Below are 21,211 nucleotides of genomic sequence, written 5' to 3'. Positions count from 1 at the left end.
CATTCTAATGCCTCTCTTGTTGGAGGTGACCTTGACTGCCTACCACGCGTTATTACAATAAGGCCCTTTACTGATCTTCTCACTTAATGTATGAAACAAGCAGAGGACCTGCCCAAGTCACCTCTAAAACACATTGTATTTCCTGCCAGCAGAATCATAGTAGCATATTGCCATCAATGTGACAAGCAGCAATATGTGAGCATACGATCCGGAGACCAAAATGGCATTTTTGCATATAATCCACATAACTGCTGCTCTCTACGGTTAGGAAATTGCTTCATCAATCATATAAAAATGTATATGAATGTAAAATGTTTTTAAATTAGCATTTTAATAACAGAATAATTTGCACATCTGCAACCTCCCATCCTCACGCACACAAACCTGTGTGTAATCTGCGCCGGGACCAGGCCCTGTATTGCCCGGGGTGTATGTTCTGTGTCTCACCGTACATTTGCTGGATTTCCCCGGCCAAACCAAGAATCACTGAACTCCACATGTCCGGTCACTTACAGTTTTGGTCTGGGAAATCCTGGAGAGAGTTTCTCAGACCAAACTCGCTTGTGGGCAACAGACATTTAACGCTGCTCCTGACCCCTTCATGGTTAATATATGACACGACCCTGCATGGCACACGGACCGACAACGGCAGTGTGACGCAGCCCCAAATCTGCACATTGTACATTTGCAAAGAAAATATAAAAATCACTTTTACGATAGGAATTTTTGCCATGTCTAAGTAACGCATTAGACATTTCCTGAAAATCTTTATCACCATACTACAGCATGTAACAGGTATGTAACAGAAGTCCGTATACTTTTATGGTGCTATTAAAGGGCTGTTCCTATTAAAGTTCCTGTTGGCCCTCCCAGGGCCGGCTCCAGGTTTCAGTGGGCCCTTGGGCGACAGAGCCTCAGTGGGCCCCTTTGCAGTAAACTGGCGTAGCGGCATGGATTCATTGTATACAGCCTCCTCACCCCCATGGATTAATTATATACAGCCCAGGCCCCCCTCACCACCCATAGTTTAATTATATGCAGCCCCTCTCCCCCCATGGATTATATGCATCCCCTTCACCGCCCATTCTATACAGCCCCCTGCACGCACCCCCGATTCATTCTATACAGCCCCCTCCTCATCCCCCCCATTCATTCTATACAGCCCCCTCCTCATCCCCCCCATTCATTCTATACAGCCCCCTCCTCATCCCCCCCATTCATTCTATACAGCCCCCTCCTCATCCCCCCCATTCATTCTATACAGCCCCCTCCTCATCCCCCCCATTCATTCTATACAGCCCCCTCCTCATCCCCCCCATTCATTCTATACAGCCCCCTCCTCATCCCCCCCATTCATTCTATACAGCCCCCTCCTCATCCCCCCCATTCATTCTATACAGCCCCCTCCTCATCCCCCCCATTCATTCTATACAGCCCCCTCCTCATCCCCCCCATTCATTCTATACAGCCCCCTCCTCATCCCCCCCATTCATTCTATACAGCCCCCTCCTCATCCCCCCCATTCATTCTATACAGCCCCCTCCTCATCCCCCCCATTCATTCTATACAGCCCCCTCCTCATCCCCCCCATTCATTCTATACAGCCCCCTCCTCATCCCCCCCATTCATTCTATACAGCCCCCTCCTCATCCCCCCCATTCATTCTATACAGCCCCCTCCTCATCCCCCCCATTCATTCTATACAGCCCCCTCCTCATCCCCCCCATTCATTCTATACAGCCCCCTCCTCATCCCCCCCCATTCATTCTATACAGCCCCCTCCTCATCCCCCCCCATTCATTCTATACAGCCCCCTCCTCATCCCCCCCCATTCATTCTATACAGCCCCCTCCTCATCCCCCCCATTCATTCTATACAGCGGCCTCCTCATCCCCCCCATTCATTCTATACAGCGGCCTCCTCATCCCCCCCATTCATTCTATACAGCGGCCTCCTCATCCCCCCCATTCATTCTATACAGCGGCCTCCTCATCCCCCCCATTCATTCTATACAGCGGCCTCCTCATCCCCCCCATTCATTCTATACAGCCCCCTCCTCATCCCCCCCATTCATTCTATACAGCCCCCTCCTCATCCCCCCCATTCATTCTATACAGCCCCCTCCTCATCCCCCCCATTCATTCTATACAGCCCCCTCCTCATCCCCCCCCATTCATTCTATACAGCCCCCTCCTCATCCCCCCCCATTCATTCTATACAGCCCCCTCCTCATCCCCCCCCATTCATTCTATACAGCCCCCTCCTCATCCCCCCCCATTATTCTATACAGCCCCCTCCTCATCCCCCCCATTCATTCTATACAGCGGCCTCCTCACCCCTCATGCACTAGTAAATGTGACCGTTAAAATAAAGAGAACACTACTCACCTCAGTCTTCTGGTCAGGTCCGGAGCTTCCCCTTCGCCGTCCTCCTCCTCCTGCCGGCGGCCTCACGCGCAGCATCCTGCAGCAGACGGAGCGCCACTTTACGGCGCTAGAACCCGGCACGGCACTGCTGCTTCGGACGGGGGTTTCGCTGCACAGCAGGGTCTTGCGGTAAACGGAGCACCGCTTTACGGTGCCAGCACCTGGCACGGCCCGGCTGCTGGGGGATGAGATCTGGCCACGAGTGGGCCCTCCCAGCAGCTGTGGGCCCCGGCACTTGCCCGGGTTTGCCGGGTGCTGGCGCCGGCCCTGGGCCCTCCCCCTGTCTGCCTCTGAGCCGCCTATACAATGCCCTTGGGTAAGTGTGGCCTGTTTTTCTGACTTTGTTTCTTGACTTGGTGTGTTGGCACCGGATGGTACCTACGGCTGAACACACAGTTATTTTGACACATAGGTCCACTGCCTCTTACTATAGTCCTATTTTCGGACATTAGACATTTTCGGATATATAACAATTTTTTGGCACAACTTCTGGGGCATATACAGGGTAGGGGGGCCATAGGTTCTCTGTGTCTGTCCCACTTCCATCTGGGACACTGTTTTGTTCCCCCTATATTTCTGACTTCCAGAAATCCCTCCTGAAAGTGGTCTACTGATATTGTATGTGGTATTTTTGAATAAAGTGTATTTGTTTTCTACATTGGCAAGCTCTCTTGTTTTTTGGTTTCTGCTATTAAAGGGCACCTACCACCGCAATTCCACCTATAAAGGTAGAAGGGGTGGTAGGTGGATGAATGGGACGTGAGGATAGCCCTTTTTTGGGCTAATCCTCACGTCCCGGGTGTCTTTTACAAAACTTTATTGAAGGTATATGCAAACTTTTTTATGTGGCTACTGGGGAGTGGAGTAGCCGGACATGAGGCTACTAGTCGTGGCTACTCCACGCCCCAGTAGCCACGTTACTCCGCCTATCAGGTAATCTTCTGCGCGCAGCTCCTGGTAGCTGCGCGCCCTCGTCCCAGTCCCCCCGCTACTGCGCATGCGCAGTAGTTCCGGCCCCGGAGCCGCGGCCATGCAGCCGAAGGCCTGCGTTCTCCTGGTAGCTGCGTGCTGAAGATTACCTGGTAGGCGGAGTAACGTGGCTACTGGGGTGTGGAGTAGCCGCGACTAGTAGCCTCATGTCCGGCTACTCCACGCCCCATTAGCCGCATAAAAATTTTTACATATACCTCCAATAAAGTTTTCTAAAAGACACCCGGGACGTGAGGATTAGCCCAAAAAAAGGGCTTTCCTCACGTACCATCCATCCACCTACCACCCCTTCTACCTTTATAGGTGGAATTGGGGTGGTAGGTGCCCTTTAAACATCTGGGTCGTGGCATTAATGAATGGTCCAGTTAGGTGTATGCTAGTGATTACATCAGCTACAGTAACAGACAGAAAGTTCCCGACCCTCTCAGTTCCTGCCCAAAATGTCATAAAAGAGGACAGCTATTACTTACAGCTTAGACATATATAGCATATAAAGGCGGTCCCCTACTTAAGAACACCTGACTTACAGACGACCCCTAGTTACAAACAGACCTCTGGATGTTGGTAACTTATTGTACTGTAGCCTTAGGCTACTGTAAACAGCTATAACACTTATCAGAGGTGTCTGCAATAAAGCTCTATTATTACTCCTGGTTCTGATGACAATCCAACATTTTTAAAATCCAATTATCACAGAGACTAGAAAATATTTGTCTGGGGTTACAATCATAAAATATACAGTTCCGACTTACATACAAATCCAACTTAAGAACAAACCTAGGGAACCTATCTTGTATGTTACCCGGGGACTGCCTGTATATATTATAATATATTAGACATGGGCTTGTGTGGGGGCGTATGATAGCCCTGCCGCCCCAGCCAGATACACCAAAAGCACTAACATTTGTGATTATTTTAGGGTTAGTCCTGATAAATACCCCCAATAGTGCCTTGTTATGCAGAGTGACTGTAGCCCTAAGGCTCTTGCATCCAGGACTTATATCTATGCTCCCCATTGAGTAGATGGTGTCCTCAATCAGGCTGATTTTCATCAAGATACAGGGTTTTTTTTTCTGTAAAGGATTATTTTTTCCGCCTCAGCTGTCTGATGTACAGGTATATGTAGGAAATCCTATGACGTACTCTGAAACAACAGTGTAAATTAACCCCATGAGTGTCATTCAATGCTGGTGCTAAACACAGACTTTTGGAGCATGACGGCTCTTATTTCACTAGTCACAAGCTTCATTACAAGCCATCACGTGATGCGCTTTCAATCCATGTCTTATCTGTAAAATGGTCACGTGAAAATCTCATGTACATTCCATTGCGCATATTCTGATGGATTCTTGTTAAGAGTTTCTATTGGAATTGTCACAAAACAGAAACAGAGGAACTCTGTATTACAGCGCCATTGGATCTCAGTGTGGCCTCTACATGGTGGATTCATATGGCATCCTATGTAAGGTTTCCAGAGGAGGACACAATAATAATTTCTCTGTTGTCATGTGTAGCCCAACAGAAAATAAACCTTTATATAAACATGCTGTAGTAGCCTCATGTTTATGGTTAAAAAAAATAAAATATATATATATTTTTAAATTGAAGTGCTTAAAGCATGTATAGATTAAATAATGGATAATCCATTGCTCCAGCCTATATCTCCGGACACTTCACATTTGGTTTAGGTAGTAACCTCAGAAACGTGACAACTCTATTCACTTCTGAGATACTGTGATGTAGCACTGGAAAAGCGTAATATGGTTATATGACAAGGGGCAAAAATCACTGTGTTAGACCTAAACGCAACAACACCAAAAATTGCAAAAATATTGGTGGCCCAAGTTCACGTTGTAAATATCTTCCCACATAAAAGTAGGAGAAATGTGCATCTTTCTGTATTCCCGGGAAACATGCTTTTCAGATCATATTAAAGACAAGACTTATCTTTCAGACCAATCCATCAGGCTTATGCTGTGAGCTACAGAAATGGACCTACAAGCAGTAATAAAAAGTTGGAAACTGGATCTTTATCTGCAGCTTGCATTTCCAGCTATGTCTTTAGCCATCTGTACCTCCGGTTCTATAACTTTCAAAAGCCATAAGCCTGATGGGATCTGAAAGATGAAATCTGTATCTTTAGTATGACACAAAAAGCATATTTCTAGGTACTATAGAAGGGTCACTATCTGGCAACCACAAACTTTGACTCCTCTCATCTGAAAATGATTTGAGAAGAGTCATATTTGACAGAGAGATATATCTATTATAAAAGAGGTAATTCTACAAAGGACTTTTCATCCAGTTCCTGAGGGTGCTAGCAGTAAACCTGGCGACAGGTCCTATTTAAGGATCTCCTGAATGTTCCAACTCATATAAATGTACTTGCTATTATAATTTGGCTCTTCTTATAGACAATGTTGCTTATTATTCACAGGCCTAATCTGTAAGGTTCACCAAGAGTAAAAGTTGGAAAAAGTGATACTGTATATATGTGTGTGTGTGTGAGAAAGAGATGAAACAAGAAGAATTTTCTACTACAGCAAACTTTCATCTTTGTTTTGTTCTTGGCGTTTGGGTACCAAAACAAGCGGATTCAGATTTACTATTGGGTAATGTTGATGCCCAGGTCTTCTCACAGCTCAAAATAACATAGACACATGTATACCTTTACCAGCCCAGTCAAACATACATCCCTTGCCCACTTGTGTCACACTGTGTAACTAATGATGGATACAAAGAGAGTTTGGTGCAGGTTTCGATGGGTCGGGGTTAGTTGACCCATGTATGTGCCCATAACTGATGCTGCCATGCTCTCTGGGGGGGGGGGGGGGATCTGGGTAATGTCACCGTGACCTTCCTACATGCAGCAGATGACAGCTGATAGTGGGCAGATGATGATGACAATAGGCAGGTGAGCTCAAGGCTGCCACAAATGATGCACTAAAAATAGACAATGACATGACTTACCCAGGACACCATCCTCAGGACAGTGTGGGGCTGCCTGATGAAGGTCTGGGGGTCAAAGGCTCCTCCAGCTTTCCCGGCTCCATAAGCGCCTCCCTCCATGATGGGCACCTCCAAAATAACTGCAGACCGTCAGCCCTGTACCGTGCACACTGCTGGATGACAGGATGATCAGATAATGGCTACACCGCTCAAGGGCATGGGCAGGTGAGCGCCACCACAGCCACAAGATGCTGGCACCGAGGAGACTGATGGACGCGGCTGCCTGCACACGGGACGGGATGGAAGCAGCTGATGCGATAAGAAAACGCAGCCAAACCCTTGATCAGAGCCTGTGCGACAGCCCCGGGCTACTGCTGTGTCTGTAGCAGCGTCTCACGCCTGCGCACTCGGCTCTCCTCCCCAGCTGCCTCCTAGGACATGTGACCCCCACCAGCTGCCATCTTGGATTCTGACGGCTACTTATCTCCATGGCGACGGCAAGCAGGGGACATGGATGTCACAGGACAATGTCCTACATCTTATCACAGAGAATAGGGAAGTAATCATCAGGGAGGCATCAGGTGGAAAGCTCAAGACCTTTTTGATGAACCATACAATAAAAAGTTGGTGCATATAATACCTCCCAACTTTTGGGCTAGAGAAAAGGGACAATAGACCCTCCTTTTTTCCCAAGCCACTCTGATTATCCGACTCCCAAACACAGTATAATATAATGCCCCCTTCCTGTGCCCCCCATGACCCATATAATACTCCATATTGCAACTTAACAACATAATCTCATTTTATCCTCCACAATATATAAGTAGTCCTAGCACATGCCCCCAGTATAGAGTTAGCCTGGCACATGCCCCCAGTATATAGATAGCCTGGCACATGCCCCCAGTATATAGGTAGCCTGGCACATGCCCCCAGTATATAGGTAGCCTGGCACATGCCCCCAGTATAGAGGTAGCCTGGCACATGCCCCCAGTATATAGGTAGCCTGGCACATGCCCCCAGTGTATATGTAGCCTGACACTTGCCCCCAGTATATACAGTGGTGGCCAATAGTATTGGCACCCCTGCAATTCTGTCAAATATTCCAAAAAATTATTGCAATCAGAAATTCTTTGGTATTATTATTTTCATGTAATTTGTCGTCAATTGAAAACCACAAAAAGCCAAATTGGATATAATTCCACGCCAAACATAAAAAGTGGGTGGACAAAAATATTGCCACTGTTTGAAAAATCATGTGATGCTTCTATAATTTCTGTAATTTTTTACAGCACCTGTAGCTTACCTGTGGCACCTAACAGGTGGTGGCAATAACTGGTGCCACAATAGCTGGTGCCACACGCAGCGATTTGTCTGTGCTTGCAAACGCAGACAAAGTTGCGCCCACCGGGGCGGGCCTCGGCCCGATCACATCGGCGTTTCTATGGAAACGCCTGCGATCGGGAACGAGCCGCCGGTGTTTTGCGTTAATTTAATGCAAAACACCAGTGGCTCATTCCCGATCGCAGGCGTTTGCCACATTGAGCATGGGGAAAAGAAAGAAGACCAAAGAACTGTCTGAGGACTTGAGAATAAAAATTGTGCAGAAGCATGAGCAATCTCAAGGCTACAAGTCCATCTCCAAAGACCAGAATGTTCCTGTGTCTACCGTGTGCAGTGTCATCAAGAAGTTTAACCCCTTAAGGACGCAGGGTTTTTCAGCTCATTTCTCGCTCTCCACCTTCAAAAATCCATTTCATTTTTACGTGTACAGACATGTGTGAGGGCTTATTTTGTGCGTAACAAATTTTACTTTCCCGTAATGTTATTTATTTTAACATGCCATGTACTGCGAAGCTGAAAAAAAATTCCAAAAGTGGAAAAAATTCTTGTGGGCTCAGTTTTTACGACTTTGATTGTGCACTCAAAATAACACCTCGGCTTTATTCTTTGGTTCGGTGCGATCGCGGTGATACCAAATTTATATAGGTTTTATTGTGTTTTAATACATTTTCAAAAATTAAACGAATGTGTACAAAAAAGAAAAATTTTTTTGCCATCTTCTGAAGCTAATAACTTTTTCATACTTTGGCGCACGGAGCTGTATGAGGGGTCATTTTTTGCAAAATGAGCCAACCTTTACATTGCTACCAATTTTAGGTCTGTGCAACATTTTAATCATTTTTTATTCCATTTTTATGTGATGTAAAAAGGTGTAAAAGTCGCATTTTGGACATTTCCCGTCTCGGAGGTCACCGCCGGCCGTAACCATTTTTATATTTTGATAGAGTGGGAATTTTGGGCAATACGTAATGTGTCTGTGATTTTTACTGTTTATTATGTTTTATATCAGTTCTAGGGAAAGGGGGTGATTTGAATTTTTAATATTTTATTAATTTTTTTTATTTTTTCAACTTTTTTTTTCTTTTTTTTTTTTCCACTATTTCTTAGACCATCTAGGGTACATTAACCCTAAATGGTCAGATCGCTCCTCTCATATATACTGCAATACTTCTGTATTGCAATATATGGCATTTTTGCAGCTCATTCATTACAATGAGCCACTGGCTCATTGTAAAGAATCTGCAGATGCCAGATAACCTCGGGTCAAACGAAGACCCGAGGCTACCATGGCAACCGATCGCCGCCCCCCGATGACGTTCGGGGACGCGGCGATCGGAACAAAGATGGCGGCGCCCGCGCGCCGGCGTCTTTTAAGTGCCGCTGTCGACTTTGCCGACTAGAGCTACGGCGCAGAGCGTTAAGGGATTAAAGCCCATGGCACTGTGGCACCTCCCTAGATGAAGAAGTGTAAAGCCCATGGCACTGTGGCACCTCCCTAGATGAAGAAGTGTAAAGCCCATGTCACTGTGGCACCTCCCTAGATGAAGAAGTGTAAAGCCCCTGGCACTGTGGCACCTCCCTAGATGAAGAAGTGTAAATCCCATGGCACTGCGGCACCTCCCTAGATGAAGAAGTGTAAAGCCCCTGGCACTGTGGCACCTCCCTAGATGAAGAAGTGTAAAGCCCATGGCACTGTGGCACCTCCCTAGATGAAGAAGTGTAAAGCCCATGGCACTGTGGCACCTCCCTAAATGAAGAAGTGTAAAGCCCATGGCACTGCGGCACCTCCCTAGATGAAGAAGTGTAAAGCCCATGGCACTGTGGCACCTCCCTAGATGACGAAGTGAAAAGCCCATGGCACTGTGGCACCTCCCTAAATGAAGAAGTGTAAAGCCCATGGCACTGTGGCACCTCCCTAGATGTGGACGGAAAAGAAAAATTGACGAGAGATTTCAACGCAAGATTGTGCGGATGGTGGATAAAGAACCTGGACTAACATCCAAACAAGTTCAAGCTGCCCTGCAGTCTGATGGTACAACAGTGTTAGCCCGTACTATCCGTTGGCGTCTTAATGAAAAGGGACTGTATGGTAGGATATCCAGGAAGATCCCACTTGTTACACAGAAAAAAAAGCCAGGCTGGAGTTTGCCAAAACTTACCTTAGAAAGCCTGAGGGCGCACTCACACGATGCGTTGCGTTGTGCGTTGCGTTTTTGACGCATTCCACTGGCTTCAGCCTCGATTACATGCTGAGGTTATATTGCTTTTTAGCAGATGCAGTGGAAACGCAATATAACCTTAGCATGTAATCAAGGCTGAAGCCAGTGGAATGCGTCAAAAACGCGACACAACGCATCGTGTGAATGTGCCCTAAAACGTTGAGGGCGAATGTTCTCTGGTCAGGCTGGTGGCACACATAGCGTTTTGAACCCATTTTTGGTCCGTTGTTAAAAACGCATCCGTTTTGACCATTTTAATTAAGATAATTGGTAAAACTGGTCAAAAACGGGTGTGTTTTCAAAAAACCTATGCGTTTTTAAAAAATGCATGCATTTTTCAAAAATGCATGCATTTTTTAACACATGCAGTTTTTAACGTACTGCTTAAAAACAGCCTAAAAACGGGTTCAAAACGCCAAGTGTGCCAGCGGCCTCAGATGATCAGATTCCATGATATTTTGGGTTTGCTTTGCTTCTTCTGGCACTGGACTGCTTGACCGTGTGCATGGCATTATGAAGTCTGCAGACTACCAAAACATTTTGCAGCATAATGTAGGGCCCAGTGTGAGAAAGCTGGGTCTCCTTCAGAGGTCATGGGTCTTCCAGCAGGACAATGACCCAAAATACACTTCAAAAAGCACTGGAAAATGGTTTGAGAGAAAGCACTGGAGACTTGTAAAGTGGCCAGCAAAGAGTCCAGACCTGAATCCCATAGAACACCTGTGGAGTGATGGCACCTTCAAGTCTCCAGTTTGGAGAAGACACCTTCGAATCTCAGGGACCAATTTGCGAAAGAAGAATGGTCTAAAATTCCAGCAGAGCACTGTAAGAAACTCATTGATGGTTACTGGAAGCGGTTGTTCGCAGTTATTTTGTCTAAGGGTGATGCCACACCTGGCGTTTTGAACCCGGTTTTGGTCCGTTTTTAAGCAGTCCGTTAAAAAAAGCATCCATAAGGGACTGCTTAAAAACGGGTTCAAAACGCCATGTGTGGCATCACCCTCACGGTTCTGCTACCAAGTATTAGGCTGCGGGTGCCAATACCTTTGGAGTTTTGTGTAAAATGATCAATGATTTGACTTTTTTTTTCATTCTCTTTTGTGTTTTTCATTGCAAGCAAAATACATGAAAATATTAACACCAAAAAATTTGTGATTGCAATCATTTTCTGGAAGAAAACAAGTATTATCTGACAGAATTGCAGGGGTGCAAATAATTTTGGCCACCACTGTAGGTATCCAGCACACTGCCCCCCATTATATAAGTAGTCGCGGCACATGCCACCAATATATAGGTAGTCCTGGCACATGCCTCCAGTATATAGGTAGCCCAGCACATGCCCCAGTATATAGGTAAGCCAGCACATGCTACCAGTATATAGGTAAGCCAGCACATGCTACCAGTATATTGGTAGCCCAGCACATGCCCCCAGCATACAGGTAAGCTAGGACATGCTCCCAGTATATGGGTAGCCCAGCACATGTTGCCAGTATACAGGTAGCCCTGCCTGCATTTAGTAATCGGAGATAGGAAGGCAAACAAGGAGAGACCGAACAGCGCTCATAGAGTAGTGTTATTATTAGAACAAAGTTGGTGATATTAGAAGTAAACGATTGGAAAGAGGATCACCAGATTAGGTTGTGCTATATTAGGCACAACGCTATTTATCGCTTAGTTGTATACTGGTGAGGATGGTTGGAGGTGCTGCCTTTGGACAGTGGCCATTGAGACACGGTTGCCTGGGTGGTCAGGATCAGAGTATGGAGGAGAAGGTTAGACGCTGTATGTTAAGGCAGCAGAAGTTCGGAGTGACAAATCATGTAGGGATAAGGTTAACGTTTATTAATTATCTCGGATCACAACGCGTTTCAGAGTATCGAAGACTCCTTTCTCAGGTGGAGTGAGACTGATTATCTGTAGTCCCCACACAGTGATCCACTTTATAGCATTGTATACTGTTTGGATGTGATTTTACCCACTGGCAAGTCTTCTCAGGTGGAGTGTGGCGATGTGGAGTACACGCTAATATTCCTGTCTGTATTACTATATAATCCTCTATAAGCAGTAAGCATATCCCTGCACTATGTGATAGCACATTGTAATGATAGGGTTAACACGAGCCAGCCTCGAGTCTACGGAAGACCCAAGGCTGTCATGGCGACGGATGGTCGCCCTCCGATGACATCACGGGGAGCGACGATCCTCGGCAAGATGGCGGCGCCCAAAGCGCTTTCATCTATTTGAAGCCGCTGGCAGCATTGCCATTGCCGATTGGCGGGAAAACACCCACGATCAGTGCTAAATGTGTGCTGGGGGTCTATATTCATTTTTATTGTTTGTTGGGACTATTTTGTTATTTATTGTCTGGTCTTCAGTATTTCTGTTAATAATTATTGTCTTCTTTGATGTGCGGTTTATGGAGCGCACCGAGGAGTTACGTCTTGAGTGTCTGCAAGCCCGGGTTCGATGTCTACCTTGCGTGGCACCTGCCTTCCAAAGCCTCCGGCTTTACCATCTGCAGAGGAGCCTATGCAGGTGGACAGTGCCGACTCTCCCTCCAGGAACGTTACAGACAATGTCAGGAGAATCTTTGCCTGTATTGTGCCAGTCTAGAGCACTTCATTGGGGTTTGTCCTGTCCGTCCCCAATGTCCGGGAAACGCCAGCACCTAGAGTTTTTGGGAGAAGCATCCGTAGGCGTAAGCAAAGTTTCTTCATGCCTGACTATTCCTGTGCTCCTCAGGTTCAGCACATGCACTCAGATTCAGGTCACTGCTCTCCGGTTCTGCGGGGAACTTCATGGTTGGCGATCTGGACCCCCAGCACCACATCCCTGTGGTCCTTCTCGAGAAGCCTCTGGTCGTCTCCTCAGTCAGTGGCCAAATTCTCTCTGATCCGGTGTGGTACCACACTGAACTTATTTCCCTGCAAGTCAGAGCTCTGAATAAGGAGAGACTGTCCTTTTACATACTGCCTTGCTCCACCTCATCCCTCCTGCTGGGTCTTCCGTGGCTGCAACTCCACGCACCTATCCTTAACTGGAAGATGACGGAAATTCTTTGTTGAGGACCAGAGTGTCTGTCCCGCTGCATGGTGTCGCCTCTACCAGTACCTGTCCTAGTCTCCTCTGTAGCTCCCAAACCTCTGGAGGGACTACCTACGTGTTACCAGGCCTTTACCGATGTTTTCTCCAAAAAGCCAAGAGACTTTGCCACCCCATCGTCCCTACAATTGCCGTGTGTATCTTCTGCCGGGAATATATACAAGAGAACCTGCTGAGAGGGTTTATTCATAAGTCCTCCTCTCCTGCTGGTGCAGGTTTCTTATTCGTGACCAAGAAGGATGAGTCAATCCGTCCTTGCATTGACTATTGCGGGCTTAACAAGGTTGATCACGGAGCTCTTTGACTACCTGCACAGATCCAAGGTCTTCTCCAAGCTGGACCTTCTTGAGGCCTACAACCTCATCTGGATCCACAAGGGTGACGAATGGAAGACAGCCTTTAACACTTGTGATGGACATTTCAAGTACCTGGTGATGGTGTCTACGTGCCATATGGAGGTTCCTGAGCTTTGCCAAACTCTCACTTGTGGCTTTTTCTCTAGGACTTTTTCCTCGGCACAGAGGAATTACTCCATAGGAGATACAGAACTTCTGGCCATCAAACTTGCCCTGGAGGAATGGCGATATTTTCTGGAGGGGGCTCTTCATCCAGCCTGTGTATAAAAAGGTCATAAAAATCTCCTGCATCTCCAGACAACCCAACGTCTCAACCCTAGGCAAACCTGTTGATTGCTATTCTTCTCACATTTCAACCTTCTGTTCCACTTCCATCCTGCCAAGAAGAATGTCAAGGCTGATGCCCTTTCCCGTGCCTGATGTTATAGGCTGATGTTATAGGAGAGGAACCAGCTCCTCAGCACATTATTTCTCCTGAACAACTGGTTGTTGCTGCTCCAGTGGATCCTCGACAATTACCTCCTGGCAAGACCTCTGTTAGACCGGCTCTTCGGAGGAAAATTCTGACTTGCGGTGTTAACCAGTCCATCGCCACTGGCAAAGCTGCCGGCAGCTTCAAAAAGTTGGCAGCGCATGGGCGCCACCATCATGGTGAAGATCGTTGCTCCCCATGACGTCATTGGGGCGGCAATCAGTTGCCATGACGGGTGAGCACCGCTCCAGCTCCTACGGAGGACGCATCCACCTCCAGAAGAAAGGGTTTGTGCATATCTGGCCTAGTGAGCACGGGAGCCATGGCAAAAGCGGACTTCAACTTGGAGAAGGCCATTTCAGCAGCCGGAGACCAGGCAGGTGGATTGGCACACTTCTTGGTGAGCGCCACAATGGGAGACACCAGAGTGGAGAAATGGGGAATAAATTGATGGTAATAGTTCGCAAACCCCAGGAATCTCTGTATGGCTTGGAGGCCCTCTGGATGTGGCCACTGAAGAACTTCAGACAGTTTCGCGGGGTCCATCTGGAGGCCTCTGTCGGAAATTATGTAACTGAGGAATTGCAGGCAGTGCTGGTGAAACTGGCATTCTTCTAACTTGGCGTAGAGGCGATTGGCACGAAGTCGACCAAGTACTTGTCGTACGTGTGCCTGGTGGGAATCAAGGTCTGGAGAATACACTAAGATGTCATCTAAGTAGACCATGACACATGTATAAAGAAGGTCCCGAAAAATGTCGTTCACAAACTCCTGAAATACAGCAGGGGCATTACACTGTCCAAAAGGCATTACTAAATACTCAAAGTGCCCGTAAACGCCGTCTTCCACTCGTCACCTTTGCGGATCCGGATGAGATTGTAAGCACCACGGAGGTCCAGCTTGGAGAACACTTTAGAACAGTGGTGGAAAACCTATGGCACGGGTGCCAGAGGTGGCACTCAGAGCCCTCTCTATGGGCACCTGCGCCATCACCCCAATGCAGAGTTCGCCAGACAGGATTCAAGGCCTCTTGCAGTCCCAGGCAGCCCAGAACCCTAGAAGGAAGCTACAATGATGATCCAAACTTCTTCTCCTTCTTTTTACTGTATTGGTGTCCTCAGGTGCCTATACAATTTAAACATGTAACAGAGCAGGGAGTAATAAGTTACTGCTTAAATTGTCGAATCGGCACTTTACAAAAAATATGTGGGTTTCGGTTGTAGTTTGGGTACTCGGCATCTAAAAGGTTTGGCATCACTGCCTTAGGACCACGCAGGCGATCAAAGAGTTCTGTAATCAACGGCATATTCTCCTTGATGTAGTTAGACATGGCTACAGTCTCAGGTACAGAAAGAGGATAGACATGACCTCTGGGAGAAGTGGCGCCCGGATGAAGATCCACAGGGCAACCACGCAGGCGATCAAAGAGTTCTGTAATCAACGGCAGGGGGTAACGTTTTTTTACCGTGATCTTGTTTAGCTCACAATAGTTTATACAGGGACATAGGGAGCCGTCCTTCTTGGTAACGAAGAAGAAACCTGTGCCAGCTGGAAAGGAGGACTTGCGTATGAGACCCTTCTGCAGATTCTCCTTGATGTAGTTAGACATGGTTACAGTCTCAGGTACAGAAAGAGGATAGACACGACTTCTGGGAGAAGTGGCGCCTGGAAGAAGATCCACAGGGCAATCATAGGGACCATGTGGTGGCAGAATTTCCGCCTGTTTCTTAGAGAAAACATCCGAAATGTCCTGATAACAAGCTGGCAGACCCTTCAGAGACTTGGGAGACAGAGTCGAAGTCCTGACAGGTAGCGGACGAGGAATCTGCATACAGCGTGAAGAACAGTTCGGGCCCCAACGGAGAATCTGCCCAGAGGACCAGTCCAGTACAGGGGCATGATGCTGTAACCAAGGGAGACCTAGCAGGACAGCAGAAGTGCAATGGGGTAGCACAAACAAAGAAAGTCTCTCTTTGTGTAGAGCACCAACTTGTGTGGTGCTCTCCGTACCAGATGGGTACGGAGAGAATCTGTCCGCTAACAGAGGCAATAGACAATGGCTTTTCAAGATGAACCACCGGGAAGTGATGCTGAGAGACCAGGGCAACATCCACAAAGTCCACTGTAGAGGCTGAATCCAGGACGTAGCAGAAGGCCTAGCAACTTATCTGCAGCGAAGTCCAGATTCCTGTATAGAGGTGAAAGGGTAAATATTAGAGAGGTCCAAGAATAACGCCCTTAATGTGTGGCCTAGTAGGATAGCACAGTGGGTTTACAACCCACTGCTTGTTACACTAAGGGCACAGTACTCGAAATGTCACACCTGGTATGGCACAATATAGCAAATGCCTTGTTACTTCATGCTCAAGAACCCCCTAGCATGCCATTTTAAACATGTGCTTTGGGTTCTGAGAGAATCTGTTTAATTCATACCTATCATAGCTGGGTCCTTGGCACATGGATGTTCTTTTTATTTTTCATTGGTCATTGGTGAGAATCATAAGAAGACTATTTGCTCCATGTAATTAGAATATCTACCTGTGCTTAGGGTTATTTATATGGGTTTACTGGGATCAGAATATTTAACCAAGACCCTTATCCAATTGCTGCATCCTCAACATCATTTACATGCACTCCATCAACATTGTTGGTAAAGTGCAGAGACAGATTTGTGCATTTACTTGAATGTCACACCCCTGCCAAGCTGAAATTATGAATCTGGAATTCCTCTTTAACTGCTCAAGAAGTTACATTCTCTCTAAAAGTGAAAATTTGCCATTTTCTGAAACAGTTCCTAAAATTGTCTTGACATTTCTTTCTTTCTCCTCACCTTCACTCACTGATGTTGGCACTCCGGGCTCTGTTGCCATAGCAGCTAATCAGAACTCCATTTGTGGGTCAGTGAAACTGCGCACGCTTAAAGCCATCACTATGCAGACAGCAAGCATCAGAGCAACGAGAGATTGAGGGGATAAATCATTCTTCATTATGTCTTGTAAATTCACTAAATTCTTATGGGTCGCTGAACAGATCCACTTTCAAAGAACACAGACAATGCTTGTACTCCATTTAATTCATGGAATTATAGAAAAGCCAAACATACAGCAACTTCAGAAAAATAAAAAATCTGCACCCTCTTCCTCATATGGTTACACTATAATTATATATGGACACAGGGCAGTAATATAAATGGCACCAGCTCTTGCGGCTTTGCCCCTTGCATCTCCTCTGATTGCTGTTCCATTACATAAAGATTGTAAATGCAAGAGTTAGCTAAACTGGCTGTGTGCCCTCATAAAAGATGGTTCTCCTGTGGAATAATTGCAGTATAACTTTCATTTTCTTCACCGCAGTGGCATGAAAACTCAAGGAGCATTCTTAGACCATGGTATTCCATCAGTTTTGGGTTGCACTCAAGGTGACTTAAAGTTTTCCTTAGGGGGGACTTTGGATCACTAGGGGTTGATCTCTGGCTGTACAGTGAGCCCTGTCTAGGTGCTTCACAGGGGTTGTACCAGTCACTTCCTAGTCTACGCACTCTGAAGGATTAGCAATCTGTTTACTGGTCACTCTCCAACTCTCAGCTACGTCCTGCAGACCCCAGACATAGTTCTAAAGTGTTACCAGTCTTTTCCTACTAACTATTTTGCAATCACAACACTTAGAACCCACTCTATAATAAAGTCCCAGAACTTCATATCTCTAGGCCTACAGATTCCATGGTCACTGTCATAGGAAAGTCTACTTACCGAAACAGCTACAAATAATCTACTATGAATGGAGGGGTAAATCCCATAACAATGTTGCAAAAACAGTAAGTCTCTTCAGCTTCAAGCCAGAGTATTGTTCATGATTCTATAAAGCATTTTGCAGGAATCTATGTTCTAGGGCAGTGATGGCGAACCTTTTAGAGAACGAGTGCCCAAACTATAACCAAAATCCACTTATTTACCGCAAAGTGCCAACATTGCATTTTAAGCAGTAACTTATTGCTACCTGCTCTTCAACATCTATCAATCGTATCGGCCTCTTGAGGCCACTAATACAGTTGAAAGAAGGAGGGCACATTCAGACTATCATTGTAGCTTCTCACCAGGGTCTCTCTATACAGTAAGAATGTAGGGTCCAGTAGGATGACCTACAAAGATACTGCAGTTCTATCAACACTTTCTCACGTTTACCACAGTTCCAAACAGCCAATGAAGTGTCATTTTAAAAAAGAGCTGATTTCAGCATCTCTTAAATTGCCTGGGACTCCAGGAAGATTTGGTGACTTTGGTTCTGTTAGGTGAGCTCTGTTTTGAGGTCAATGGCCTGAGTGCCCACAGAAAGGGCTTTGAGTGCCACCTCTGGCACCCGTGCCATAGGTTCGCCACCACTGTTCTAGGGGAATACTGCCTAGTAAATGTGATCTTGGAGTGAGGCACAATAGATCAGATGACTTCAGAGAGACTTCAGTATCAAAACGTATGATTTTGGTCAGTGAAAAATGTGCAAATTTGATCTGGGTTTGGTCAGAGTTCTATCCTAGTGCAACAAGGGGTTGCTCAAAAATGTGTGACTTTTGTGTGAAAAAAGGATGCAAATTTCCAAACTAAAAATAAATGTCCACCTTTGTCCCTCAACAGGGAGGCATTGGAATGGCAGGGAATGTAGTGAGTTATCAAACCAGGTCGTGGAAATGAGGACGGGGTAGTGCATATCAGAGCACGGGTGTACCCGCCATCCATGTTGTAGACTCCCGTGACACTACTGACCTGTTTTCTATCTGTCTATGGACTCACTGGTGGCAAGGTAGGTAAGAAGTTCAAGGAGTTAGCCACTAGAGGTTAAAGGGGTTAGGCAATATATTAGGAACACCCTTCTTCGCTTTCCCTTTTTTTTTTTTTTTTAAAAACTGCATGTATTGATTTTTCAGTTTTAAGTAAACCGACCTCAACATGGGGCCACAACATGCAAAATAGGTCACAGACCTAAACAAAGCGGGAGGAAAAGGGCTGGATCGTTCATTAGAGTTTGTATGACTCTATTTGGAACATCAGTCAATTAAGCCGCCTTGTATCTAGATGTGGCATCCTGGCCTGGATTTAGTAGAGAGGGAGGAGGAGGAGGGGGGGAATATCTGGTACAACTAAAGTAGTCCACAGAAAGAAAAAAAAACGTGGAAAGAGAAAGGAAACAAAACCCAAAAATGAAACATGACACTCGCTTATCATCTCATCCCCAGAGGTCAAGCCTCCCCATTCTGGCCCAAGTTTGATATCTCCCGACAGTATCACTATGGTCAAGTGCACTAATATGTGTTTTCTTGTCTGACCCAGGTACAGTCTGGCTCTATGAGTGGGTCTCATATAAGTCGCCGCTCCTGGTACCACACTGTGGTGGCAAAGCAATTTGCTTGTTTTTTTGCGATAGTACCGTAATCAAACTTTCCCAGGCGCTAAAGAATGATTGTAGCCACTCTTTGCTCAGGGAGGCCTTTATTCAGTCCATGCGGCTTATGAAAGTGAGTTTGTCATTAAACACGTATCTATAAGGGATGAGGAAAAGGAAAATTCGCCTTCCAAAGAGGTCTTGCTGTACCTCGTAATAGAAGCGCTTCCGTTTTGTCTAAGTTTATGGAGTACCCTTATAGTTGTCCCAATCTAGCTATATCTTCCAGCAGGGATTGAGGGCATGTTTTGGGATCAGAGAATAAAAGCAATAGGTGATCCGCAAAAGCTGAGACTCTAATTTCCCTAGTCTCCACATGTAAGCCCCTAAAGCTAGAGGTGGTGTGTAGATGGTAAGGCGGAAGGTCCAGTGATAAGTTAAAAAGTAGAGGAGAGACCGGGCAACCCTATTGTGTCCCTCTGAACACGTCTATCTGTGGAGTGTTCCACCCATTGACCGTGATCACAGCGCGGGAGCCTGTGTATGAGGTCAACTAAGTTCAGGAAAGGCCAACCAAATTTCCTACAGTTCAGTGTTGTTTGCAAGAAAGGCCAGGAGACAGTGTTAGAAGCCTTTTCCATGTCTAGTCCCAGCAGCATGGAAACCTGTCCCTCACTTTCCAGACTCACGGCTTTAGGTGCAAGGACACGTCTAATATTTTTAACTGTATGGGGCCCTTATGTGAAACCAGCTTGAGTTGGGTGTAGTATGTGGTAAGATGGACTGGAGGTGGGACACTAGGATCGTCATCATTAGTTTGTAGTCATTCTTGAGTAAGGTTATGGGGCGATATCATTTAAGGGAGTCAGGATCTTTGTTGCGCTTCAATAAAAGGATAGTCCTAACGTCTGTGAATCTGTCTGCAATTATACCATCCCGGTAAGTTGCATTAAACAGTTCAGTGAGTAGCAGAATTATCTCAGGTACTAGAATTTTGTAGTATTCTGCTGACAGATTGTCTGCTCCTGGTGTCCTTTCCCGATCGTGAGGCCGACATAGCGGCCCTGACTTCCTCTTCCGTAAAGGCAGCCCCCAAGGCCTTCCTCTGGTCCTCGGTCACCCCTAGCAATGTTACTGAGTCAAGAAATGTCTTGATACTGCTAAGGTCTGTGGGCTCATTTCGGTATAAATCGTCAAAGTAAGTGTGTTTTTACAGGGGAACATTGTTCCTTATTGGACCCTCTTTTCTATGATTATATATATTGCATATAGTGTAAATGGATACAGTATACACTGACTACAGTCACTAATATTCTGTGGTGAGATGTCAGTGTGTACTGAGGCCATTTGCTCTCTTTGGGGGTCATTTACTAAGGGCCCGATTCGCGTTTTCCCGACGTGTTACCCGAATATTTCCAATTTGTGCCGATTTCCCCTGAATTGGATTGTGGCGCATCGGCGCTGGCATGCACGCGACGGAAATCGGGGGGCGTGGCCGAACGAAAACCCGACGGATTCGGAAAAAAACGCCGCATTTAAAACAAAAAATCTGTTGCGAAGCTTGCACTTACCTTCACTCAGCCCGGCTCTGCTTTTCAGCGCAGCAGCGCCACCTGGTGGACAGCGGAGGAACAACCTTAATGAATCCCGGCCGGACCCGAATCCAGCACAGAGAACGCGCCGCTGGATCGCGAATGGACCAGGTAAGTAAATCTGCCCCTTTGTTTCCTGACCCTCCTGGACGACCAGCACTTAACATAAGGAACCAGGTTATATGTTGTGTGTGCTTTCTGTGTATGTATATAACTTTATAAGAGTAATTCTCGGATAGTACTTAATATAATATAGTAGACTTTATACATGTACCTAAAGATGTTCCAGGTGTTCTGTGTTTTACCATATATACATAACTGTCTGCAGTGAGTGTGCATATGTGTATTGGAGGAGTAGATATATAGATGCTATTGTGCATGAGTCTCTATA

General features: G+C 46.2%; 2 protein-coding genes across 3 annotated transcripts in view; one reads left to right on the top strand and one right to left on the bottom strand.

The window, feature by feature from the left end:
• The window catches only part of SYNGR1 (synaptogyrin 1), a 29,942-nt gene extending 23,122 nt beyond the window's left edge, over positions 1-6,820 (bottom strand). Inside the window, exon 1 of one of the 2 annotated variants that reach the window (XM_072128611.1) lies at positions 6,387-6,820. In XM_072128611.1, the coding sequence (XP_071984712.1) occupies positions 6,387-6,485 (99 nt within the window). In that variant the 5' untranslated portion in view covers positions 6,486-6,820. The remainder of the gene's footprint in view (positions 1-6,386) is intronic. The other variant, XM_072128610.1, reaches the window with a different exon arrangement.
• Positions 1-21,211, top strand: part of RPL3 (ribosomal protein L3) — a 61,337-nt gene that overhangs the window by 27,130 nt on the left and 12,996 nt on the right. The gene's annotated exons all lie outside the window — the stretch shown is intronic.

This window comes from Engystomops pustulosus, chromosome 10 (assembly GCF_040894005.1).
Source record: "Engystomops pustulosus chromosome 10, aEngPut4.maternal, whole genome shotgun sequence".
Classification (NCBI taxonomy): Eukaryota; Metazoa; Chordata; class Amphibia; order Anura; family Leptodactylidae; genus Engystomops; species Engystomops pustulosus.
This window is presented reverse-complemented; position numbering and strand designations above follow the sequence as displayed.